The sequence below is a fragment of the Myxocyprinus asiaticus genome, chromosome 13, assembly GCF_019703515.2.
Source record: "Myxocyprinus asiaticus isolate MX2 ecotype Aquarium Trade chromosome 13, UBuf_Myxa_2, whole genome shotgun sequence".
NCBI lineage: Eukaryota > Metazoa > Chordata > Actinopteri > Cypriniformes > Catostomidae > Myxocyprinus > Myxocyprinus asiaticus.
In genome coordinates, this window is record NC_059356.1 from 28,108,293 (window position 1) to 28,136,025 (window position 27,733).

Below are 27,733 nucleotides of genomic sequence, written 5' to 3' on the forward strand. Positions count from 1 at the left end.
TTGCATGAATAATTAGGACATTTTGAGGCAATGATGTTTGTAGGATTGCATGCAGTATTTATTTTTGAAGCTAGCATAGATAAAAGAGGCAAAATATGTGTTCACAGGAATTAACCATTGTTTTCATGATTATCCGCTGCTAAAAGGAAAAATGATTTCTTGGATGTATGCTTAGATATGACCTGAAAGCATGCGATTGCGCTGGCCTGTGAAGCACCCAGCACTTCCTGTGTGTCTTCCTGTGGATGTGAGCTATAGTTGGCTCATGAGAACAGAATTGTGAGCTACATTTACAAAGACAACTACTTTAGTAGACTTCAAAACAGTGCAAGATCGCTGAATACTTTGAACAGTGTCAGCACTCAAAATGCATTACTAGCTAAGATGCATAACAAATTAGCCATATTTTTTTTCTTATAGCAGAATGTCCATCAAAGCATATATTTTTCACATGAGCATGAACTGTTACTCTGGAGAAGGCAGCTGTAAACATTGTGGAGCTCTTAACACTCTGCAAGTAGTGCTCTTGTTTACAGTCTGCCCTGGACATGTTCCATCTTTGTTTTTCCACATGGCCAAGTTGATTTAGCCACAGCTCTTAGAATTTCTGGAACCTAGTGGAAAATTTGCCATCTCACAGAGACGTGAGACAGTGCATGAACAGACCTCCTAATGACCTAAAGAACAGGAAAATGTTATCACAGGGAAGGTTAGTGGAAATTAACCATCATGTCAAGGTAAACAATGTCAAGTCATTATCTAGGTCAAACTCAAAAAATATCCTGCTAAATATTCTCCAGTTTTTATGCCATTTGTTGCATAACTGCACCAGCACTTGAGTATGTTTATGATGGGAATAACATTTCATGTAATTTCTTGTACACTATAAAACATGTTAAAATCTGTTCTAGTTTCTAGCAATCAAGTTGAAATAAGATCTAATGCAAAAGTTTGTGATAATATATGGATTATGTGAGATTCATAAACCATTTAAATGGGTCGGTCATTATGACCCGGGAACACAAGGAGTGGTAGCCAATGAGGAAAACAGCACAACAGTTAAGATGTAATGTTACTCTACTTTTTGACTGAAACTACTACTTTTGACTAAACTTAGATTACATACAACACTGTATGTAATCCTTAAAGTTAGTTTTGTTGGTGTAACCTAATATATTCAGGTTGATTCAGTGATGTTAACTAATATTTTGACTTTACCACATGAAGCATATTTTATACGTAAATGTTTTTTCTTTCAGTGTAGAGCTTTTGTGGCAATTATTTTTCAAAGCAAATCCCTTGAAATTGCATATTATTCTTCCCTCAAATTAAATAAAGTAAACATTACATAATAAAACTGATATTAAGGTGTTCTCTGTAAATCTGTGACTCGAGAAACAAAACAAGCATGAAGTACAAACAGTGCAGCATGATCCCAAGCATGTGAATGTCATCACCTCATTCACCTAGAAAGTGTCTTTAGCTAAATTTAGCCCACAAAATCTGCCACTTCACACACACATGCATGATGCGTTGCGTGAGGCCCCTTCTTTAATGACCACCGTTTAATGTTTGAAGACAATTTGCCCTCTATTTACACCAATGAGTCCAAAGCTCAGGTGGTGCCCAATGACCAGGCAACTGAGTGGATGAATAAAAGGAGCAGGCTGAGTTTGTGCAGGTCGTCCCGAGACAGAGAGATTGGATTCAAGACATCATAATACTGTTTGTCAAACTTGGGAATGAGATGATAAGATTTTTCAACCTGAGACTTGTGCCTGCTATGATTGACAACATTGAAGACTGAGAAAATAAATGAGGATTTATACTGTCCCTGCTAAGATTGTTGTTTTACAACAAACCTAAAGTAGTAATGGAAGTCCTGTATGGTTATGGAATAAGCAGTACGTTTTATCTGCAGACGCAATATGGGAACGCCCAAAATTGGTTTGCGTTTGTGTCCATGGTGGCAGACTTACGTACAACGTTTTTATTCTTTTTTCCCATTTGGTTCCACCTACAATCAGCAGTAGGGGTGAAGCTGATATGGGTTGCTGTTGTGGGAGACTGGCTCAACTTAATCCTCAAGTGGTAAGTGTGAAATATTTTTGTTTCAGTATCCAGTGATAGAGATGTTAAAATATGTATATGGGGCCTCTTGATACTAATTGGAAATCAAAGCAAAAAATCCTTTGGAATGAACACAAGTAAACAGCAATATCTTAGATATGGAAAATCTAAGAGTAAAATAGTGCATTTATTTCTAGTAACTGATCATGAACATTTTCCTAATCAGCATTATTTATGAAATCACTAAACAGGCTGATGTTCGGAGAGCGTCCTTATTGGTGGGTTAGAGAAACTGTTTATTATGGCAACTCGACCGTGCCACAAATCAAACAGTTCCCCATGACCTGTGAGACTGGCCCTGGTGAGCCATTCCTTATGTTTCTTATTGTAATTTTACAGACCAACCAACCACACGGAATCAAAAACAGATTTCACAGCAGTTTCTGTTTGTTTTTCTAGGTAGCCCCTCTGGTCATGCAATGGGAGCTGCAGGGGTTTATTATGCCATGGTCACATCACTGTTGCCGATTTTGCAGGGCAGTGACCCTGTTAAAAGATGGTGAGGGGTTCTGTCCTACAGCAATTACTCTTCACCTGTTTTGAAGTGGTAATCAAAAAGATGAATTACTTTATTTATAAGATTATTTCAGACTGTATAAATTGAAATGTTCTACAAACACAAGGATTCCTCCACAAACCTTGAGAGATAAAGAGCAAGGAAGGAAATCTTTGGACTTTGTCAGGGGACTAAAAAAAATACTTAATGATAATGAAACACACTCCAACTGCAGTGAAATGGAAATACTTAATTAGCGACTTGTTAACTCATTTATCTTAGCAGCTTTGCTTTATCTCCATAATGAGTTGTATATTGTAAATAAGCAGTGTTGTTGTAGTAAGCAGATGTTTTATAGATGATAATGGCCCTATTACTTACATTACATTTAAGCAGATGCTTTTATCCAAAGCAATTTAAAAATAAGGAACATCACAAGCAACTTGTTGTACAAGTGCAAATAATATTGCACTGCCAAGTTTCAAGAGTAAGCTAGATTATTACAGAAGCTAGAGAAGTAGAAAGGAGAGAACAGATTTTTAAAAAGTCTTTCTGAAATATAAGCAGGACTTTCATCTCAGTGTGTTGCTGTTTAATATTAATGTCTCTGCTTTTGTCTTCCTTTTCATTTGTGCCAATCTAGGTGCTTGCAGGGTTTTCTTTGGACTCTGTTTTGGGGTGTGCAGGTGTGTGTCAGTCTTTCTCGCATCTTCATTGCAGCTCATTTCCCACATCAAGTCATTGCTGGAGTTGTTACAGGTCAGTTACAAAATAGATTCCCTATTTTTCATATTAGTCTCCATTTTTACATCTGATCACATTAAAACTGCACATAATGTAACATTTAATTGCATGTAATGCATGCATGCAAGTGCTTTGGAACTGATTACTACCTAGACCTTTTTATCAACCCTGACCTAATTTAGTTGTTTCCAATTTTTATGTCCAAACCTTTATGACCAAAATATTTACTTGACGTTTCCCCTGAGATTTCATGTAATTTTAACCTTTCAATAAATCTTCATGTTACTAATTGCAAATTATTTTTAAAAAATTCTAATTTAATGTTTTTAGAAGATCACTTAAGTGTTCTAATTAGTTCTGGTTGTATTTTATTAATACATTCTATTCGGTTAAATTCACATGATTATGTCTGAAACCCTAGTGGTTCATGAACCCCTGGTTGGGAAACCCTGTCTTTGTTAAGTAATTGTTGTTCACTTTCACATTTACCTGTACAGGAATTGCAGTGGCTAAGGCTTTTAATAGAGTTTCCTGGATCTACTCAGCAAGCTTGAAGGGTTATGTGCATACCATCCTCTGTCTTCTCTTTGTTGCCCTGGGCCTTTATGCCCTGTTGGATGCTGCCTCAATAGACCCATACTGGAGCCTAATGAAGGCACAGAAGTGGTGCATTCAGTCTGAATGGGTCCATCTAGACACTACACCTTTTGCTGGCCTCCTGCGCAACACCGGGGCCCTGTTTGGCCTGGGGCTGAGTCTTCATTTGCCTATTCAGGGTGACATGGAAAAAAATATGAGCTGGGGAAACAACGCCATTTACAGACTGACCTGTACAGCAGCAACACTGCCACTCCTGAGCCTCTTAGATTCATTTAGACCACCCACAAGCACTCATGCTCTCTTTTACTTGCTGTCTTTCAGTAAGAGTGCCACAGTACCTCTGACCACAATAAGTTTTGTGCCTTACTGCATAAGCACATTAGTGAATGTATACCAAAGAATAAAAGTGCATTAAACCTAATGGCATATTTAAGCTGAACACATGACCATGTGTATGGGCAGTTTATTTAATACATTTTCTTGCTTTTGAAATGCTTTGGTAGTAACAAAGTAATTATTCTGGTTAACCAATGGTTAGTTTGGATGTTCTGATTTTAAAGTTCCGGTGCAACTTCACCATCAAACAAGGTGCATGGAAGTAGCAAATCATTAGAGAAGGTAAACCAGCAACACTTGCTGATTGGAAAACATACATTATATTTAAACATAATAAATAAATAAATAAATAAAAACTAAAATAATTAATAATTTAAAAAACATTTTGGGCCCCTAATTAACCAGAAAATTGATTGGCTATTTTTGTAATTACATTGTAAGAGATTGCTTGCCTTTAAGTAGCAGATACTATCAATAATAAAACAAAAACAACTGTTGAACTTACTTTTTGCCCCCAATCATATTAACTTATACAATGTTTAAAAAAAACAAAACATTTTTGTGTTATCTATTCAAGAATTATACTGCTGTAATAAATGAATGTTAATATGGTAACATTTTATTTTATTCTAGTGGTAACGGTATTCTGCTTTATTGCTTTATTTACTCACCAAAAATAATGCTGCAAAGTGAGGGATGTCCTGAAACTATGTGCAAAGATGTTAAAAGCATCATAGCCCAAGGGATGACATTTTGGTTAGATCTTCATTCATACTTAAGACAGAAAGAAAGAGAGAAAGAAAATGTTGCTGGTTTACTTTCTCTACAATGTTTTTATTTTAGCAAATGCAAATAGAATAGAATAGAGTAGAATAACGTTATCAACAGGAATGTACATTAATAATAGTTATAACCAGGGTTGGGAGGGTTACTTTTGAAATGTGTTCCTCTACAGATTACAGAATACATGCTGTAAAATGTAATTTGTAACGTATTCTGTTAGATTACTCAAGGTCAGTAACTAAATACTTTGGATTACTTCTTCAGTACTGGTAGATTTTTTCACTTGTTTTGACTACAAAAACTCTGTAAGACAAAATAAACATGTTAAAAATACATTCTCTGAAAAACCTAAATATTTTATGCAGTGTTGTTTCTAAAAGAAGATAAATCAAATTGATCTTGTTTTAAGGATTTTTAGATATTTTTACAGGAAAACAATACAAACATTATCATCAAGAATACGATTTTTGCCCTAATATAAAAGGTCTTACTAGAAAAAAAGAAATTATGATCCAACGTGAATTTTCTTGATAAAAAAATATGATAGGTGCCTGGTAACATGTGCATGTAAAATGGCTAGAAATAGCATTTTAGCTTAGCGTAAAGCTGACAATTTACACAAGGTTTATTTCTATTTCTTCTGCTCCAAACTTACTTCAAACTTACTTCACTGTCTGCTCGTATGAATGTAACACATCATAAGAAAGTGTTTCACCGCTGTTCAAATGTACTTTGGATCGCATCATTTATATGTATAAATGTTTTCCATCTGAAAGGACTAAATATTAAATGAAACAAATGTCAATAAAATGCAAAGTAATCTCTTCAGTAATCAAAATACTTTTTGAATGTAACTGTATTCTAATTACCAGTGATATAAATTGTAACTGTAGTGGAATACAGTTACTTATATTTTGTATTTTAAATACGTATTCCCGTTACATGTATTCCGTTACTCCCCAACACTGGTTATAACATAAAATTAACTTTATATTATAAAAAATGTTATAATTATTATTTATTTATTATATGAAGCTGCCCAAAACGTTATGAATACAATGTTATTAATTACTACACATATTATGTTATATGACTTACTGAACAAGTGATAAGGAACGCAAAAGTTCTGGTGTAACAAAAAAAAAAAAAAAAAAAAAAAAAAAGGATGAAAAGGATGTGAAAATATAAGGCACTGAAATTAGTCTTAATCAGTATCACATAAAGGATCAATATTTCCATCTAGTGGCAGGACCAAGACAACTGTAATACATTGATAAATATAATGTCATTTTTCTTTGTGTCTTTTACTTGATAAACTTTTAAATGCAGTAAACAGGTAGGATTAGGGTAAATAAATTGGCCAATGTGTAAACAATCGTTGCTGTTTATCATTTTCTACGAGACCTTTACGTTAGAATTCTCTACCGGAAGTGTTCATAGTGTAAACAGAGGAGCGCAGTCATGACCTCGTACTGTTTCCCTGTTCGTAATTAATGTTTCCCCTCAGCTTGTATTCGGTCAGCAACAGTTTTATATCATCTAACTGCATGAAGAAATAAGGCAGAAATTATACCCTCCGAATCGTCTGCAGGACTGATAACTGAAGACGCGCTATGCCACGGCGGAAGGTAGGACTGCATCATCTTTCAGGCCAGCTGCGTTCATGTTTATATACAGTAGTCTGTGCTCAGCATCACGAGAATGCTTCACGGAGCTTTCACCTGCACGAGTCAGACATGCACGAGACACAACAGCATGCATGCTGGGCGCCTCTTTTAATCATCAAAAACAAACATTATCTTGTGTTGGATGACATCTTTTTTTGAATGCAGCCTCAAGTTAAATTGCTTGTGTAGTGAATGTGCAGACTGGCCAGTTTAGGCCCCTTATTAACCAGGAAATTGATCGACTATTTTTGTAATTACATCGTAAGAGATTGTTTGTCTTTAATTACTAACGATAAAAAATAATATATATATTTTTATTTTTTGCCCCATCATAAAGTTATTTACTATTTTTGTGTCATCAATTCAAACATAATGTTGTTGTAATAAATGGAAAAAAGTTAAAATATGGTAATTTTTCTCAAAGCCATTGCACATTTTTTATGCAGTATATACTGTCAGGATAAATAGGTATACATATTCTAATGGTAAGTATAGTCTTTGGAATTAATTTGGGTGTTTGTTATAACTCACCTAAAATAATGCTGCAAAGCAGGGACTAAATACTAAATGTTTTTCATTTCGGTTCACTCTGAGCAGAAACTGTATTTTTTTTCCCCCGTTCCAGTTCTGGCATTCCGCAGCCTCCTTTCCAAATGGTAACCAGTTAGAACGAAAAAAATATAAATAAAATAAAAAGAACAGTTAATAATATTATTTTTTAAAATAACAGTATTATGTGCTAAGGGTGACTGATATACTAGTTGCAGTGTTTCCAGATCTCACAAGAGAAATAAGGCAACTGTTTTGAAAAAACAAGCTCAAAATAAGGGACTTGACTCACCGAAATTAAGCAAAAAAATTGCAATGAAATTTTTTCCCATGTGGGGGAATTTTCATGACAGAAATCATAACAAGTAGCCTATAGAAAGTAATGTCTTTTCAATAAATGTATTATTAATTTTAAATACATCACCAAAAATATTGAAAATATAAATTTGGCCCCCAAAAATCAATTATTAGCCTACATCTCTCTCTCCTGCATACACGTACACACTGCATGGGGACGTTTGGACTAAACGTAAAAAAATTGTTTTTTTAACTAGCGGTGCGCCAATGTCCTTCAGAATTGAAGCACATACTTATGTTCTGCTAAAAATAGAGAGGCCTCTCTTTTTTTTTTTTCAGGAAACATGAAGTGGTGAAATTCCGAAAATTTACTGTGATAAACCCTTTAGTCTTTGGTTTCATGAAAAAATTATCGTAACAAACTTAACCGGATGTTAACCGGTTACCAGCATTTAAAAATAAAGTTTTCACTCCAGAACATTTGAAAAGGATTTAGTTCCCCTTTTTAGTTCCGTTCTGCTAAAAATTAGTATGTTTTTGGTTTCAATTTTCATTCCTTGAACCATTTTTAGTCCTTGCTGCAAAGTGAGGGCTGTCCTAAAACTATGTGCAAAGATGTTAAAAGCATCATGGCCCAAGGGATGACATTTTAGTTAGATCTTCATTAAATTCAATCCATTTATATATGAATTAACCTAGTTTAAACTAACGAGCTACAACTCAGTGATGGAGTTTGTCCCAACCAATCAAGTAAACTGGAGTGAGAACTGTTGTTTTTATCAAATGAGTATGTTGAAAAAATATAAAGCACATATCGTCTTGCACTTGTGTGAATTCAAATGCGATGCAGTGTCTGTGTAAAACAAAATATACAGTGTATATTCAGTCACTAAACTAGGCTTTGATGTTTTGGACACTTAGAGAAATGCTGGCAGTAGCTCTGAAGGTACGGAGGATTCAGACTTCTCTGCTGAGCACACAGACAGCTCTGAGAGTGACGCCCACACAGTCAGGAATACCCGCCTCACTCGCTCCTCACTGCGACTCATACGCAACTCACAAGGTAGACTACCCTGATACTAGCAGTTGTCACTGCTGTAAGAGTTCTTTAGTAAAAACATGATTTACTAATAATGCTGAATTTTTTATAGGTGTATATAACTGGCACTGATGTTTGTCTTTAATCAGTAACATAAAGGAGAAGTACAGGCATCTAGTGTTCAGACCATTGCAGTTACTAGAAAAGCTACACTACTCCTGACCCAAAATTAAAAAAAAAAAAAAAGAAAATAGACATTTACACCGCAATATATTGAGGTGAGGTGATCAAAGTTGTGTGGACATATTTTTGGATTTCTTAACATTGTAAAACAGATAGAATTATGGAGCTAAATTCATGACTAAAGTCTTTGAAGCGTAAAAGCATATTGAATTGCTCTAATCGAAAAAATAAATGCATTGTATTATCAGTGCTTGCATTTAAATGCATTGCATTTACAGCGCTTGCATTTTGGGAGGCTGAAATTTAACATGGTTGTATTTTTAAGCATTGAATTTTTCATTTGGAAACATTTCACAGCTAATTTCATTATTAAAAATTAAACAATAAATATTCACCTTCCAAAGTTTGTTTCCAAAATATTCAGTTCATTTTAAAATACCATCTAGATTTTTCGACAGGTAACATTCAGCCTGTTCTATTTCACTTAACAAAATTCGCTTCCTCAAATTCAGTGGTTCAAATTCGGTTGGAAATTCAACCTTCCTCATCTGGGATGTGGAACTAGGCTTAATCAATTAATGTTTGTACACTACTGTTCAAAAGTTTAGGTTCACTTACTCATTCTTTCTTTATTTTATTTTTTCACATTTTAGAATAATAGTAAAGTCATCATAACTGTGATATAATAGAAATGGAACTATGGGAATTATGTTGTGACTAAAAAAAAATCCAAAATAAATAAAAACTGTTATATTTTAGCATCTTCAAAGTGGCCACACTTTGCCTAGATTTTGCAGAAATGTACTCTTGACATTTTCTCAACCAACTTCTTGAGGTATCACCCTGGGATGCTTTTTAAACAGTATTGAAGGAGTTCCCATCTATATGCTGGGCACTTAGTGACTGCTTTTCTTAATTATTCGGTCCAAGTCATCCATTTCAAAAACTTTTTTTTTAAATAAAATTTTAGAATTGTAATTAAATAAATTCATATGTTGGCACAATTATATATTTTTGTCTACAAAATTGATTTCAAATATTTAAGTATACGCCTTGAGATCAAAAGATTTTTAAGATCATGAGAAACATTTCAGGCAAGTGACCCCAAACTTTTGAACGGTAGTGCATATTTACCCTAATTAGTGCTTCCACTGCCCTATTGTGCAAATGAAATAGGCCTGCCAACACGTTAACCTCTTTATACTTTTTAAATCTTCACAGACCCTAAAAGCTTGCACCCACAGATGATAAATTAAACATTGCAAACACACATTTGATGAACAAATCAGTGATTGTGTAAAAACTGTGGATCGTAGCCTCCAGCGCAAAAATTATAAAAAAATATGTATTTAATTATGTAGTTTATTAGTTTAATTATTTAAGAAAATAAGTTTGAACTTTACTTAGCATGCTAAATTACAAATATTTATAATTTCATGCACAAATCTATGAATGAGTGACACTATACGGTCAGATTTCAGCACTTCACAATGGACAGCAAAGAAGCACTTAAAAGTGCATCGCACATTCGTGTTAAGTGCAGGTTTGGGAAGCGCATGAGAAAAAGGAAAGAACATTCGCAACTTCGCATGTAGAGAATGCTCTTAAGAGCTAAGACCCATAGTTATTGGAAAAGCACACAGCCTTTGTTTCTCATGATCAATGCACTTGGGTGGGAGCACTCTCCATTTCAATTTTAAGTGCTTAGAAGCAATGGCAGCTTAGAAAGAAATGGCATGCAAAGAAAATAGTGCAAAACAACGTACATAAATTAAGAGAAATGTCAAGAGATTTAAAGCTCTCACTCCCTCATTACACATGCGTTTTGTGCAGTGTAGGCAGTGCTCGCGTCGCGGTTTCAGGGGGGCCGTTGCCATATGATTTTAAACTTGGCTCACTTTGTTTCTTTAACTGTTGCACTTCATGTAGTAGTTAAATAAAATCAGCAGATAGTCAGTTAAATAATAGAAGTCAGTTGAATCATAATCGGATGTTACATGAGATAAACAAATGATAAAATAAAAAACGCACTTGTGTTTATTGTTGATTTGTCTGTCGTTGATTTGCCTACGAGGAAACCTGATACAAATTTAGCGCAGCATTTATTTTAATTTGTTGTTTATTGTTTCATTTGAATTAAGTTAAATATTTTTGGGTATGGTTTATGATTAGCATTGACGACATGTCACCCATTGAAATCAGTTCATTTTAAAATTAGGTTTCATTTAGCAGTTTATTTTAACCTGGTAAATCTACTTGTGCACTCATACGCTCCCAAGCCCTGGCTTTCAAATAATATCTCTTTATGAGATTTTCGAAGGATCATGTATTTTGGGAATTTTAATGACATGTATCTTTTCTTCCATGTTTTCAGCAATCTGATATGAGCTCAGTAAATTGTTGTACGATTGGCTGTGAATAATAAGCCTTTCAATGACTGCTGCAGAGGCTCAGTAAAATGAAAAAAATGTAACATTTTACCTGTCGCGGTGCCCGTCGCAAAGAGCCGTGCACATGAAAGTGACAGGATATTGGGTGCACGAGCACTGCTTGCACGCCGCATCCGTGCTGCTAGCAAATCCGCCCACGATTTGCTGCCTTCCACATGCCTCTCATTGAAAATGACCTAGATACTCGTAAAAGCAAACGTTCTAAAGGCTTGCTAGTGTGTAACGGCCTTTAGAACTTTCACTTTGATACGTCCAGTGTAGACAGCTTCAAACCGTCGTGGCGCATTGCGCACCCGGTGTAGACAGCAACATTGATTATGCCAGACAATTAACCAGAAGTCCGAAAAAATGACAGGTTCGGGTAAAAGAGGATGCGGTCAGCCTATTATTGCTCATATGTGGCTGTTGTTTGTGTGTTGGATGTTAAGGAGCCTGCTTCGATAGAGACAAAACGTGATCAGTTATCTGCTGAGCGGAACAGACCGATTTGGTAAGAAGCACGACACCACCCATTTCAATTCACCCAAACCATATACATTTTCTTATTTGAAATAAAAACAATTGTCTAACTACATTTTCTAACAGGAATATGATTATTATCATGTGAGATATTTTGCGTGTAACAAAATGCAGTTTATTTTTATTTGCAAACTATTAGTAGCTTATATTCTGGCAGATTTGATTGGGTGGACCAGCCGTCAGTCTGGGTGGCCAGTGCTGCTCATCATGGTAACATCATTATATTTGTGCATAACTTTATAATCATTTGTCATTTACCTCCCTGGAAATGTTTAAAGATATATTCATCCTAATTAACTACATAATTACATTTTGTTTTGCAATAGATTTGTGCAGAACGATTGTGTATTTATTTTACACAATCAATGCTTCGTTCATCAGGTGTGCATTTATGTGCATTTGTAATGTTTAGTTTTCATAAATTGCTCTGTGGGTTAAGATGAAAGCTTCCGGGATCAATGAACACAGTGAAGGCCGTATAGTCCTGCCAATGACATTAATTGAATATAACTCACTTTGTTATCGCGGAGCGCCAAACAAGGAGACGTGGAACCTGCGCTTTAGGGACATTCACCAATTGAGAGGTCTGCTCTTTACTCCTAGAGGTGATAACGGTGACAGAAATGTGGTGCTGCACAACGTGTGGTGTGGGCGAGAGCACCCTTGGGTGTCAGAAAGGAAGAGGAGACAATGAGAAAAGTCATTGACATTTTTCTGCTCTCTCTGATTTTATTTTATCTATTCATCCGTTTATATATCTATTTTATGCATTATTATTATTATTATTAACCGTGGCTGGGTTTCCCGAAGCACTAAGTAGGACATTAGTAGCACTTAAGTAGTACTTAATCTCTTAGTCGCGTTTCCCAAAAGCATTGTTATTTAAGTAGTTCGTAAAAATGTTCGTAAATTAACGCTCTTGAACCGCTCTTAAGTTCTGGCATCTTTCACAGTTTATCAAAGTAATGAGACATTTAATATGTAAGATGCAATTATTCCATTAAAATGATTTGCTGGAATGTATATTTTTTAATTTAACGTTGTACCATTATGAAAACTGAGCCTTATTTATTTATTTATTTATTTACCTGCGTTTCCTGAACTACGTCAATATCTGCGTATTAATGTCCGGTGCTGAAGTAAATAATTTTAAAAAACCAAGGACATCTGCACAGTCAAGGATTTTTTAAATCAGAAATGTAATTGACAGACATAAAAAATTTAATAAAAATTCACATATTCTTATCTAGGCTAACAGTATATTAAATTCTATTAATATACAGAGACATATCTTTCTATCTTCATTTGTAAAAGTCAAAGCTCAGTTTTCAGCTTTTCTAATGTTAGATAAAAAAAATAAAAAAATAAAAAAAAACATGTTCCTGGGACAGGCTCCTGTACCTTCGTGACCTTACATAGGATACATGGGAATATATTTGTGTATTTAAAAAAAAAACATTTTTTTATTTTTATATATATATATATATATATATATATATATATATATATATATATATATATATATATATATATATACAGGTGCATCCCAATAAATTAGAATGTCGTGGAAAAGTTCATTTATTTCAGTAATTCAACTCAAATTGTGAAACTCATGTATTAAATTCAATGCACACAGACTGAAGTAGTTTAAGTCTTTGGTTCTTTTAATTGTGATGATTTTGGTTCACATTTAACAAAAACCCACCAATTCACTATCTCAAAAAATTAGAATATGGCTACATGCCAATCAGCTAATCAACTCAAAACACCTGCAAAAGTTTCCTGAGCCTTCAAAATGGTCTCTCAGTTTGGTTCACTAGGCTACACAATCATGGGGAAGACTGCCATGACTGTCCAGAAGACAATCATTGACACCCTTCACAAGGAGGGTAAGCCACAAACATTCATTGCCAAAGAAGCTGGCTGTTCACAGAGTGCTGTATCCAAGCATGTTAACGGAAAGTTGAGTGGAAGGAAAAAGTGTGGAAGAAAAAGATGCACAACCAACCGAGAGAACCGCAGCCTTATGATTGTCAAGCAAAATCGATTCAAGAATTTGGGTGAACTTCACAAGGAATGGACTGAGGCTGGGGTCAAGGCATCAAGAGCCACCACACACAGACATGTCAAGGAATTTGGCTACAGTTGTCGTATTCCTCTTGTTAAGCCACTCCTGAACCACAGACAACGTCAGAGGCGTCTTACCTGGGCTAAGGAGAAGAAGAACTGGACTGTTGCCCAGTGTTCCAAAGTCCTCTTTTCAGATGAGAGCAAGTTTTGTATTTCATTTGGAAACCAAGGTCCTAGAGTCTGGAGGAAGGGTGGAGAAGCTAATAGCCCAAGTTGCTTGAAGTCCAGCGTTAAGTTTCCACAGTCTGTGATGATTTGGGGTGCAATGTCATCTGCTGGTGTTGGTCCATTGTGTTTTTTGAAAACCAAAGTCACTGCACCCGTTTACCAAGAAATTTTGGAGCACTTCATGCTTCCTTCTGCTGACCAGCTTTTTAAAGATGCTGATTTCATTTTCCAGCAGGATTTGGCACCTGCCCACACTGCCAAAAGCACCAAAAGTTGGTTAAATGACCATGGTGTTGGTGTGCTTGACTGGCCAGCAAACTCACCAGACCTGAACCCCATAGAGAATCTATGGGGTATTGTCAAGAGGAAAATGAGAAACAAGAGACCAAAAAATGCAGATGAGCTGAAGGCCACTGTCAAAGAAACCTGGGCTTCCATACCACCTCAGCAGTGCCACAAACTGATCACCTCCGTGCCACGCCGAATTGAGGCAGTAATTAAAGCAAAAGGAGCCCCTACCAAGTACTGAGTACATATACAGTAAATGAACATACTTTCCAGAAGGCCAACAATTCACTAAAAATGTTTTTTTTATTGGTCTTATGATGTATTCTAATTTTTTGAGATAGTGAATTGGTGGGTTTTTGTTAAATGTGAGCCAAAATCATCACAATTAAAAGAATCAAAGACTTAAACTACTTCAATCTGTGTGCATTGAATTTATTTAATACACGAGTTTCACAATTTGAGTTGAATTACTGAAATAAATGAACTTTTCCACGACATTCTAATTTATTGAGATGCACCTGTATATATATATGTGTGTGTGTGTGTGTGTGTGTGTGTGTGTATAGCAGTGGTGGGCCGTGCATTTTAAGTCTAGGCCTTCAGTGCGATTCATGCCATAAAGAAACCACTGTTTCACAATTAATAAGACAACCTATGCCTATGAACATCATACATTACACTGCAGCCAAATAATAATACCAATTGACATTTTTAAAACACGTCCATGCACGAAAGCCAAAACCAATAAGGTCTAATACCAGGAAAAAGCTATCTAATTATATTTACGACCTAAATGTTGCTTGCAATATTTTTGTTTCGTAAGGGTACACAGTTACTTTTCAAAACTTAAACTGACCCTGACTGTTCCAGCCAGCCTAATTTACACTTAGAAAAATCTTGATGTTGCTTTAACAATGCAAAAAGCACTTACCAATTTACTTGAAGTGAAAATCAGCCCTCCTTTCCTGTTTACATCTCAGGTTTTTAAATCCATAAGGATCTCTTTCTCAATGTCGATAGCAGCAGTGATGACAGCCGACTCATCAGCTAGACCTCGTACTCTTCGCTTTCAAATAATGTACATCACTTAAAGCATGAATGCATCACTCAAGGCCAGCTAGAAAGCTTCGACTGGGATATACTCCTAAAGATCACACCCTCCAAGAACAAATAAATCAATCTGATTGGCTGATGAATCTGACAATCTGCCTATTCACTGCACTGTTGAGGAATTCTGTAGAAATTCTGAAGGCTTAACGGGGTAGAGCTCAGACTCGCGCTGCTTCGGAAGCGCTCGGCTTTGGGCATGTTAAATTAAATAATGATGACATAGGTAAAATGGGGTTTCAGATTGATGCTCACCGTTATAGAGATTAATGATAGAAATGCATATATGTGAACACATGCAATGTGAATCATAATAAGGGTCTCTAATGTTGCCAAAAGTTTTTCTTTTGCTAGAAACTGAATGCACATGATATTGTCATTTTTCTATTTTATAAAATGCATCACACATTTATTTATTTTCCTAAATTACATTTTTGAATCAGTGAATGTAAAACCTGGTGTAGTACTATTTATCAGCAAATTGTCCCTTCACCCTTCATTGTACCTGTGCATTTGTCTTCTGGATTTTGGAAAATAATTATGTAACATTCTAAAATAAATTAATCACATTTTATGACTAAATATTAAGCCTAATATTTGGACAGGCCTACCAACTCCATTGATAAAAGTGTCTTTAATTTGTTAAGGTTAATAAATTCATTATAATGTAACGCGGGGCTAAATAGAAAAGAAATTTAGCGCAAAAAAAATGGTTACAGTTGTGAATGGCAATTATTGTTAAAGTTACAAAAAAAATGCACTTTTTTGTGCTTCAGTTTTTGAACCCAGTTTTCCCTTGGCACACCCAAAGCCTTGTTTCTGGCTATGGCTTTCCAATGATCCAAATATATCAATACAAGTTATTAAATGTTCCTTATTCTCAGATAAACTTTGAAAATGAGAGAAAGAAACATTTAAGTTGCACTTATGACTTTAGAGCGGTTCAAAGCCCTCCTTAATTTACTTAGTTTTTACTTTACTACTTTGATGCTTTTTGGGAAACGCGCCGAAGAGATTAAGTACTACTTTAGTGATACTAACGTTCTACTTAGTGCCTTGGGAAAACCAGCCATGGACAAATAAGTGAAATGAGACAAAACTTTCCAATCCGGGACTGGTCACCCTACTACATTATATGTAATGCCTACCTATACAGCAATCAGCACTTCAAACATCTGAGTTTGCCACACCTTTTGATAGAGATTTTGATTTTGGTAGCTGACAGCTAAATAAAACAGGCTGTGTGTCTAAGAAGTAGGCTTAGAAATTGTTTTCATGCAGATGTGAGGGACATCAGTAGGCTATTTCTAAAACAGACAACTAATATTTCTCTGGCACACGTAGGTTGCAGAACCCATGCCTACGCAAAAAAATGTTGGCACGAAACCCTGTCTATAGACCCTTCCCTAACTAGTAGGCTACGGTTTGTGTCACAGGCATTCCTTATTCCGGTTGCTTATTGAAAGAGAGATAATATGTAGTTACATTAAAAGTTGAGCAGCGGTGGATAATTGTTCTGTTGCACGGCATTGAGGAACGGATGTTGATGCGGGTTGACCAATCAGTGGAAAGGTGTGTTTCATGCCCACTCACATTTGCAAATCAAATATGTATCTATTTTCTACCCATGAACAATTTTGAAAAAACAAACTATCAAAATGTACAAGGCTGTTCTCTCTACCTGTAGCATTGGTCTTCAGCAGTCAACACCCGATTGCATTGCACCACCTACTGGTGAGAACGAATAGCACCAGGCTGAGATTGTGCATCGGTACTCTGCTGCTTTTCCTCCAGTCCCTGGATGTGGAAGGTTGAATTTCCAACCGAATTTGAACCACTGAATTTGAGGAAGTGAATTTTGTTAAGCGAAATAGAATAGGCTGAATTTTACCTGTTGAAAAATCTAGATGGTATTTTCAAATGAACTGAATATTTCGGAAACAAACTTTGGAAGGTGAATATTTATTGTTTAATTTTTAATAATGAAATTAGTTGTGAAATGTTTCCGAATGAAAAATTCAATGGTTAAAAATACAACCATGTTAAATTTCAGCCTCCCAGAATTCAAGCACTGTAAATGCAACGCATTTAAATGCAAGCACTGTAAATTCAATGCATTTAAATGCAAGCACTGATAATACATTGCATTTATTTTTTCGATTAGAGCAATTCGACATGCTTTTATGCTTCAAAGACTTTAGTCATGAATTTAGCTCCATATAGAATCCACAAACTAAATATTCCATTCCAAATGTTCAATTTGACAGAAAAGGTTTTAGTTCTACAGCGGTTTCACAAATTGAATGCTTTGATAGGTTGATTGTTAGGAAGCATGATAGATGAATTAAAACAAAAATGAACAAACAAACGTACAAACCTGAGAGCTTTGTTTCTAGATTCAAGTCCTGTGGGGAATGCTTCTACCCTGGTTTCAGAAGAGGTTGTGAACTTTTCCACCCGTCGTGTGACACGTAGTCAACAACAGGGGGTGACAGTCTCACCCAAGAAATACCCCCTGCGGCAGAGTCGCTCTTCTGGCTCAGACACGGAGCAGCATGGGGAAATCTCAGAGAGGGGTAGGAGGAGAAAACCGCATGGTTCTTCACTCACGCCTTCCCTCGTTTGAGTATCTCCATGCTTTGCTTTTCTCACGTATGCTTTCCTTTATTTGCTTTGTGTATTTCTTTCTTTGGGACAAGTGAAAGATTGTTTTTGCCAGTTTTACATTTATTCCCCTTTGCCCTGTTTTTGTTAATATATTTAAAAAAAATACTATTTGGATTACTACATAGGGTTTGGGCTTTATATTACTATACATATTACTCCATGACCATTGCTTATTTTTTCAGTTGTCATTTTGCTGTAGTGTGAATTGATTCGCACCACCCTTCAATTATTTTTTAAATGTAGTTAAAAAAAAATACACACCCTAAAATAGTTAACTCATTTTACTATGTTATAAAATACGACATTACAATCAGATCCAATAACAGGAAGGATTGTTTGAAACTGTGACTTTAACCCTTGAATGGACTTACGGGTCAGTTTGACACGTTTGAACTTTTAACACTCATTTACATCAACTTAACTTTTAACTTTTTGGCCTGAAACTTCATGACATCCTCCACGGAGGTGACCTGAATCTGGCAAAGTAATTTTATTTTAATTTTATTTTTTAGTTCGTGGATTTATTAACAAGCTATGAAAAAGTATCTAAGAAGGTCATCTGGGTCAATTTGACCCGGTTCAGTTAAAGACTTACGAGAAAGCTGTAAATAGTCCAACATTTTATTTATAAGTACACTTATACTCATAATTTCAGGCACACACAGCCCCACCCACCCATCCACAAACACACATGCACACACACACATAAATACATACTATACATATATTCTAATGTAAATTTGGAGCATTTTCTGTATAAAAATTATTTTACATTTTTAAATTAGTGAACAGTTAGTTATTGTTGATAAAACAATTATTTGGGAGAATATTTGCTAATTGTGACTGCTGAACTGTGATTTAAAAAGCCGGGTCAGTTTGATACAGTGAGTTCAACAGTGTGACTTGATCATTAAGACCATTCAAGGATTCAATTTGTCTAAAGGAAATTAATCACAAGGACAGTAAACTGACAGAATATAGTCTTTCTGTTATCACTGGCAAAAACACACTCTGGAACAGCAACAATAAACAGTTTTTAAGGACAGTTTTCACCATTTAAATGTGCCTTGATCCATCTAGCTTGTTATATTAACAAGATAACCATTTTTATTCTGTATATTTCTGATTGACTTGATTAACACTCTCTATAATCTAAAGATTTTGAGTGAAATGGTTTGCACTGTTGGTGGTTAAATCTTAGCGCTCACCTTTTTATTTTCTCTTTTCTTTGAAATGATTTACTCTATTGAATTGATGATTTAATTTGAATCATAACAGCTATAATACTGTTGATAAAAAATAAAGTTGATACAGCCGTGTCTTCTCGTGTGTTGGTAATACAGACAGTAAACATGAGGTAGACCATGAAGAGTCCCCACCTAGAACGCCTACAGGCAACGCTCATTCCTCTGAGTCAGACATTGACATGTCCAGCCCAAATGTGTCTCATGATGAGAGTCTAGCAAAGGAGTTGTCGCTAAAAGAATGTGGCCTTGCTCACCGTCCCAAACGCCGCCGCTTTCATGAGAGCTACAACTTCAACATGAAATGTCCCACACCTGGTTGTAACTCACTTGGTAATTGGATTCCAGGTCCTCTTTGTGTCAAATTTTAATGTGGTATTCAAATGCTCAAACATTTTGTTTCAACCTATGTTCCTTTTTCAGGACATTTGACAGGAAAACATGAAAGGCACTTCTCAATATCTGGATGCCCACTGTACCATAACCTTTCAGCAGATAAGTGTAAGGTAATGTTGATTATGGTAATTGATTATTGTTTTAGCTAGATCGAACTTCACAGGGGATTGTTTTATCAGAATAGTTATCAGTTAGATGCCAAACCAGACAGATTTATCAAAATAACATTTACTCAGGTGAAGGCAAGCTCTCGTGACAAACATGTGGAGGAGAGGACCCTGTCACAACGACAGGATGAGAACCGACATTCTGCTCGGCAGCAGGTGAAGCCAAAACAAATATATAGCTTTATGTACTCACACTTGGAATCGCATGTGCTCATAAACATGATCCCCATTTTCTTATGTTCTCTAAGAGGTGGTTTGCAGTGATTACTACAGGTTAGTTACATGTTAATAAAGCTTTAACTAGCACTCACATTCTTTGAGTTACGTCCCCTCCAGGCCCAATCAGAGCAACAGCTGCGGTACAAGGAAAAAGTGACAGAAATGAGGAGGAAGAGAAATTCTGTTCCTCTAAAAGAGCAAAAAGATAAGTACATGGTGAGTGTTGGAATATGAGATCATTTGTCACACTCAGAACTCAACAAAACTAATTTATAGACTGTGTGGTGGGTGATGTATCACTCAGCTTATTCAACTATTATGAATAATTCAGTTTCAGAGTAAATGCTGAGAGAATTTTACATTTTGGGTGAATTATCCCTTTAATCGGTTATCGGTTCTTTAATATTGGGTCTGCTTATAAATGGCATAATTTTGTGGGTTTCTAAAGAATAGCAATGCAGTTTTGTACATAACAGCCATTCACTCTCTTTTAGTGAGAACTAACCGTAAATATCACACCACTCAAAAAAAAAACAAAAAAAAAACAATGGGAAATCAAATTTGTGACTGTCTAGATCGCAAAACAGCTTTGCATAAATAATAATAAATAGTAGTAGTTATTATTGTTATTTAAATATTCAAACTGAATTTTATGTTTTTACAGTTGAAGTCTAATTATTAAGTAGTCATTAATGAGTGAAAAAGTATAAATACAACAACAAATAAAAATCAGGACTGAAAAATAAAAATAATAATTTTTAGTTTTACAAAAATAAAATTGGTTGTTTTGTACTATCTCTTTATTCAGGATCACAGCCAGACCCATGGCAGCAGTTGGGAGCCCCTGCTGGAGAACATCACAAGTGACTATGACCTGGAGCTCTTTAAAAAAGCCCAGGCACGTGCCTCGGATGATCTTGTAAGAGAGAAAACTCATGACACTTTCTCCCTCTTTTTGTTTTCCTTCCCCTCTCTCTTTTTCATGAATCTGTAAAGATCATGGGTGGTTGACCCCGCTCATTGCTCTCTGGGTTGTTTAATGGCCTATGCTGGACTCTTTTCCACTATCGCTTCAACACTGCTTCCTTTCTGTCTTTCTCATCCATGCCATATCAGTGTCACTCTCAAAGTACAATACATTATCAGTCATGCCAACTATTCCTTTCCTTAAAAGTGGATTAATCACTTGACATTACATGTACCTTCTTATTTTCTCCTGTTATGTTTGATGACTTTCATTTCCACATTTCCTTCTCTTCTGCATTGCCAAAAAAAAAAATGTTTTTAATCAATTGAACAGTTCTTAAACAGACATTTTCAGGCAACCAGTAAAAATATCTAAACATCCTTTAAACATTTTTTCTTGTTTTAAGCTTAAATCTTGCTAAAATTAGTTTGATTTCTGTCTTAAAAATGAAAATAAGATAAATGTTCTGAAAAAAAGGCCTAATATCTAAAGTAGTTTTGCTTCTGAAGTAAATGTATCTTGATTGAACTTGTTCAACTCTGTGTGGGCGGGTCTGGAGACTCTATATAGCAAAAAAGGTTTATGCTGAAAATAAGTTTAGAATCTGAACTTTTCAGAGAACACCATCACTTTTGCATTTATTTTACATAAAATAACAAAATAAGGCATGAAAACATCCATGTTGCAATTTCTCGCAAATGAGTAATGATTTAGAAATGTTATTATGGCTATTAAAGTCTTTCACATAACACTTAAATAGACAACTCATACATCTCATTCTCAGTAATGTGACAGTACAGTTTATAGTTTATTTTGTTGCCCTAATACCACAGTTCGAAAGATTTTCAAAATAATCACAAAGTGGAATATAATTTCTGTAAGACCCAAATAGCCACAAACTGTATATCAACTCATTGGGTTGTTTTCTTTCAAATGAGCCATTGTTTACTTGTCTGTTAGCTTGCTTGTGTAAATTATCCAAGGTTTTGTCTCAAAAGTCCAGAACTAAATATGCAGTCTGGTAGAAGCAGCATGAGAAACATATCATCAGCAAAATAGGTTCTCATCTATGATAATGAAATGTTATGCATCATCTGAAAGCTAAGGATCTCAGCTTTCCAATGACACCTAGATTGTTTCTAGACAACTCAGAAGCTGAGATATTCAATGAAACTGAGCACCTGTGTGAAGGCTCAGCTGTGTTAGTGTGCCCTCTACATTTCAGATTGGATATTGTGATGGAAGGTGATAGAGGAAAAAATATTTTTCCTAGTACTAGCTGCCATTGAGTGAATTGAAATAAGACTTTTTGAAGGGAGACAATGTTATTTATGAATTATTGGAATCTTTTTTTTTTTTTTTTTTTTTTTTGGGGGGGGGTTTCTGTAAAATGAGACCAATTGTATGCAATTAGTTCACTGTAAGGTTAGCTTTTAAATTTGGGTGTGAAAAATTGCAGGCAGCAGCAAAAAAATAAATAAAAAAAATATGCTCCAGAGTTGAAGAGGTTAAGGATATTCAGGTATTTTTATTGGAAAACAAGACAAAATTACTAATAAAGGAATTATTATTTTATTTATTTTGCAGTGTGAAAATTAACTCTCGAAACGTCCTTTACCTCTTCATTCACACTTAAATATCCCATTTGGTTGCATTCCATCATTGCATTGCTTTCAGACCAGTGTTTCTCCCACTCTTGATTGGTCCTTGCAGGAGAAACTCCGGCTCCAGGGACAGGTCACAGAGGGTGGCAACATGATCAAGACCATTGTGTTTGGTCGCTATGAGCTGGACACCTGGTATCACTCGCCGTACCCTGAAGAGTATGCCCGACTTGGCCGTCTCTACATGTGCGAGTTCTGCCTCAAATACATGAAGAGTCAGACCATTCTGCGACGTCACATGGTAACTTTACACATGTTTTACATGTTCAATTAATACTAGTAAATGCTCTAGTGTTGTCTTGTTAATGAACTTCATATTCTAATAGCGTAACGTAAAACCAATAGGCTTGTCATGATACCAGAATTGCAGTGGTCAATATGAAGACTAGTGAAATTACATGATTCTTGATACCACAGAAAAACTATGATGCTACTGAACACTCCTTTATTTAGAAAGTTAACAATTTAATATAAATTATGACATGTAGCCTTCAAGCATTTCTTAAGTAAACGTTGCTTCAAGTTTTTTTAAAGTAATTATTCAAATAAACAGTCAGTAACAAAGAACAAATAAATTCATTAGGAACAGTGAGTGGTTTTCTTATTTTTGTCAACATTGTTTGATTAATGACATAATAGACAATGGCAGGTCTATAAGGCTACATTTAGACTGTGAGACCTAATGCACAGATCCGCTACTGTGACACAAATCTGATTTTTATTGGTCCCACTTTAATACATTCACTCAGGACATCTCACCAAGATAGACATCTTGACCAACGTGCATTTGCCTATTCATGCTCACATCTGCGTTTTTAATTTTAGTGTCAACTTGGCATAAAGAACCATTGCTGTTGATGTCCCTAATAACCACACATATAAGAAACTTATGCATTGTGTCTGAAAAATATTACAATGTAATGTTGCAAGATTGAATCAGAATTTTGATAATTTTGTGGTGTTGCATTCTCATGAACCCTTGTCTCTTACATCACTTGGAATCAGGCCAAATGCGTGTGGAAGCACCCACCAGGTGATGAGATTTACAGAAAAGGGTCAATATCTGTTTTTGAAGTGGACGGGAAGAAGAACAAGGTAGAAGTTCCACCGGGACTCTTGATTTTATTTGAAACCTTTAAGTTGGGTATCATCAGGTCAGTTGGGAAACATTCACCTAGACTTTTTAAGAGTTGTTGAGCTAAATTTGCAATCAAGAAATGACTCCGCCTCAGTGACATTGACATTTGCTGTTCATAGATTTATTGCCAAAATCTATGTCTGCTGGCCAAGCTCTTCCTGGACCACAAAACTTTGTACTATGATGTGGAGCCTTTCCTATTTTATGTGATGACTGAAGCTGACAATACGGGCTGTCACCTTGTTGGATACTTCTCCAAGGTAATATGTTGATGTATGGTTTTAAGTTCAGTTGTATTGCAAGTGATTTTTTGATGTCTAAATATAATCAAAATACATATCTGGATTTAGGAAAAGAATTCATTCCTGAACTACAATGTCTCCTGCATCCTGACCATGCCACAGTATATGAGGCAGGGTTATGGCAAGATGCTGATTGATTTCAGTGAGTTCTGTAGATCTAGATCACTTGTACACCTTTTTATCATCTCTTATTTGTCCATTGCGAGTGTTTTCTTTTAGCTAAATCAAAGTATTGGCTGTGAGGCTTGCAAAAAGGTGCTTTTAAATCTACAATTGCAACCTTTGATTTTAAATAATACAGTATGCATAATTTATGTTACGCTGATTACAATGATAATTTCTTAGCGAAAGATCATGTTGAAAATGGCAAAGACTTAGATTAGCTCCTGAAGAGTGTTATGATCATATTGGATGCACTTGGTTAACTCAATATGTGGATGGCTGGTGTCTGTATAGGTTATCTTCTGTCCAAAGTGGAAGAGAAGGTAGGCTCCCCTGAGCGCCCCCTTTCTGACCTGGGCCTCATCAGCTACAGGAGCTACTGGAAAGAAGTGCTGCTGCGCTACCTAAACAACTTTCAGGGCAAAGAAATCTCCATTAAAGGTACATAGTGTTCTAGCATTATATACAGTTGAAGTCAGAAGTTTACATACACTTAGGTTGAAGTCATTAAAACTCATTTTTTAACCACTCCACAGATTTCATGTTAGCAAACTATAGTTTTGGCAAGTCATTTAGGACATCTACTTTGTGCATGACAGGAGTAATTTTTCCAACAATTGTTTACAGACAGATGGTTTCACTTTTAATTGACTTTATCATAATTCCAGGTGGTCACAAGTTTACATACACTAAGTTAACTTTGCCTTTAAGCAGCTTGGAAAATTCCAGAAAGTGATTTCAAGCCTTTAGGCAATTAGCCAGTTAGCTTCTGATTGGCTAATTGGCTAATTGAAGTCGATTGGAGGTGTACCTGTGGATGTATTTTAAGGCCTACCTTCAAATGCAGTGCCTCTTTGCTGGACATCATGGGAAAATGAAAAGAAATCAGCCAAGACCCCAGAAAAAAGTCTGGTTCATCCTTGGGAGCAATTTCCAAACACCTGAAGGTACCACGTTCATCTGTACAAACAATAGTACGCATGTATCAACACCATGGGACCACGCAGCCATCATACCGCTCAGGAAGGAGATGCATTCTGTCTCCTAGAGGTGAATGTAGTTTGGTGCAAAAAGTGCAAATCAATCCCAAAACAACAGCAAAGCACCTTGTGAAGATGCTGGAGGAAACAGGTAGACAAGTAGTAAAACGAGTCCTATATCGACATAACCTGAAGGGCTGCTCAGCAAGGAAGAAGCCACTGCTCCAAAGCCGCCATAAAAAAGCCAGAGTACAGATTGCAAGTGCACATGGGGACAAAGATCTTACTTTGCAAGCCAAAGAACACCATTCCAACCATGAAGCATGGGGGTGGCAGCATCATGTTGTGGGGGTGCTTTGCTGCAGGAGAGACTGGTGCACTTCACAAAATAGATGGCATCATGAGGAAGGAAAATTATGTTGATATATTGAAGCAACATCTCAAGACATCAGCCAGGAAGTTAAAGCTTGGTCGCAAATGGGTCTTCCAAATGCATACCTCCAAAGTTGTGGCAAAATGGCTTAAGGACAACAAAGTCAAGGTATTGGAGTGGCCATCACAAAGCCCTGACCTCAGTCCGATAGAACATTTCTGGGCTGAACTGAAAAAGTGTGTGCGAGCAAGGAAGCCTACAAACCTGACTCAGTTACACCAGTTCTGTCTGGAGGAATGGGCCAAAATTCCAGCAACTTATTGTGAGAAGCTTGTGGAAGGCTACCCAGAACGTTTGACTTAAGTTAAACAATTTAAAGGCAATGCTACCAAACACTAACAAAGTGTATATAAACTTCTGACCCACTGGGAATATGATGAAAGTAATAAAACCTGAAATAAATAATTCTCTCTACTATTATTCTAACATTTCACATTCTTAAAATAAAGTAGTGATCCTAACTGATCTAAGACAGGGAATGTTTAAATATATTTGGCTAAGGTGTATGTAAACTTCTGACGTCAACTGTATGCTGCATGCTTCATTTATGTCATTGCTTGTCATAAACAATATTACATTATGTTTTTCCACATTTGTATATCCTCGTATATTAACTCTTGGGAGAAGAAATCAGTGAAGAAACAGCTGTCAATCCTGTAGACATTGTCAGCACTTTACAGTCACTCCAAATGCTGAAGTACTGGAAAGGGAAGCACTTGATCTTAAAAAGACAGGTAATCGTAATGTAGGTAGTGATTTAAGCAGCACAGGTTGCTCACATAAACTATTGGTTTATTATTTTTATGTAATTTAGTAGTTTTTGATGCATATAAATGAGGCTAAAGTTTGCACTTAAATCTTTAGGATTTGATTGATGATTGGAAAACCAAAGAGGCAAAACGTGGAAACAACAAGACTATTGACCCTGCGGCCTTGAAGTGGAGCCCACCCAAAGGAACTTGAGAAAACTTATCAACATGCTCTTCAGTCTTTGCTATAGTTTAGCAGGTCTTGGTCACTATTAGAATAGCTAAACGCACAGGAAAGTGTTTTCTTTTTTACAGTAAGACTGCAATCATAACTGTATTGCGTAAAACACTTTTCACATAGTACAGTTATGCTGTGTGTACAGTTTCAAGTTGTTTCACGTTAATCATTCTTTAGTTTTTTTAAAACATGCTTAACACGGCATAGAAAATGTTGCATTGTTCATGGCACGTGGCCTACAAGATCTAATCACCTAATTTATCCACAGTTTCACAAATCAACAGTAACAGTGTTTAGTACTCAAATACAATTTGTTTTTAATGTTGTTTTTAGTTAGTTTACTAAACAAAATGTTAACCACTGTATCGCTTTTAGAGAACTGACTATTTGACTGTTGGATGTTTGCGTGAACAGACCACTATAGTGTTTCAGTCAATTCCTCGACTGATGGCATAAGGAAATCATGGTTTTTTTTTAGGACAAATCAGTCTATCAGTATGATAATGTTCCTTGTCACTAGCAGCCAAAGAGCATGAGTTCAGCATTGAAGGGATTCAGCTGATTTTTGTCTCTTCTAATTGGGTCCTTGTTTCTTTTTTTTTTGATACCTCTAAACAAGATATGTAATTCCAGCCCAAGTTGACCTTAACTGAAATCATTGTACTAAATAATATATACTAAATACAAAGAATATTTTATTCATTAGCTTAAGTAAAACTAAAATTTGTATTTTGGGACAGACATATTGCAGTAAATGTGATTTATTATGAAACCCTTCATCCAAGTATTGTTTTTATGAAAGTCTATTATGAAAAAATACAAATCAAGTGGCAGTTTCATTCATTTATATAGCATGCCTTGGCTATGTTGCAGTTCAGCTAGCCTTCTGTGGTATTTGTGTTAGAACAGATTCATTCAGAG

The 27,733-nt window shown here is 35.7% G+C and overlaps 2 protein-coding genes across 10 annotated transcripts; both read left to right on the forward strand.

Moving 5' to 3' along the window:
• The first annotated feature begins 61 nt into the window (after positions 1-61).
• Positions 62-5,008, forward strand: LOC127450058 (glucose-6-phosphatase catalytic subunit 1-like). The gene is made up of 5 exons (XM_051713782.1): positions 62-2,091; positions 2,322-2,431; positions 2,530-2,629; positions 3,270-3,385; positions 3,868-5,008. Exons 1-5 carry the CDS (start codon positions 1,874-1,876, stop codon positions 4,383-4,385), a joined length of 1,062 nt encoding a protein of 353 aa, XP_051569742.1. The 5' UTR covers positions 62-1,873; the 3' UTR covers positions 4,386-5,008.
• Positions 5,009-6,508: 1,500 nt separating this feature from the next.
• On the forward strand, positions 6,509-27,553 carry LOC127450056 (histone acetyltransferase KAT7-like). Of its 9 annotated transcripts, none has more exons than XM_051713773.1 (17): positions 6,510-6,717; positions 8,524-8,665; positions 11,703-11,764; positions 11,936-12,003; positions 17,883-18,062; positions 19,497-19,730; positions 19,821-19,903; positions 20,030-20,116; positions 20,297-20,395; positions 20,988-21,098; positions 22,860-23,051; positions 23,816-23,905; positions 24,068-24,208; positions 24,299-24,392; positions 24,707-24,853; positions 26,453-26,570; positions 26,690-27,553. In XM_051713773.1, the coding sequence occupies exons 2-17, from the start codon at positions 8,528-8,530 to the stop codon at positions 26,694-26,696; spliced, it is 1,851 nt and encodes a 616-aa protein (XP_051569733.1). In that variant the 5' UTR covers positions 6,510-6,717; positions 8,524-8,527; the 3' UTR covers positions 26,697-27,553. The 9 variants fall into 9 exon arrangements, 8 of the variants coding, with proteins under 8 accessions (XP_051569733.1, XP_051569731.1, XP_051569732.1 ...); XM_051713771.1 differs by having other exon boundaries at positions 6,511-6,717; positions 26,453-26,559; XM_051713772.1 differs by having other exon boundaries at positions 6,511-6,717; positions 20,988-21,077; positions 26,453-26,559.
• The last annotated feature ends 180 nt before the right edge of the window (positions 27,554-27,733 follow it).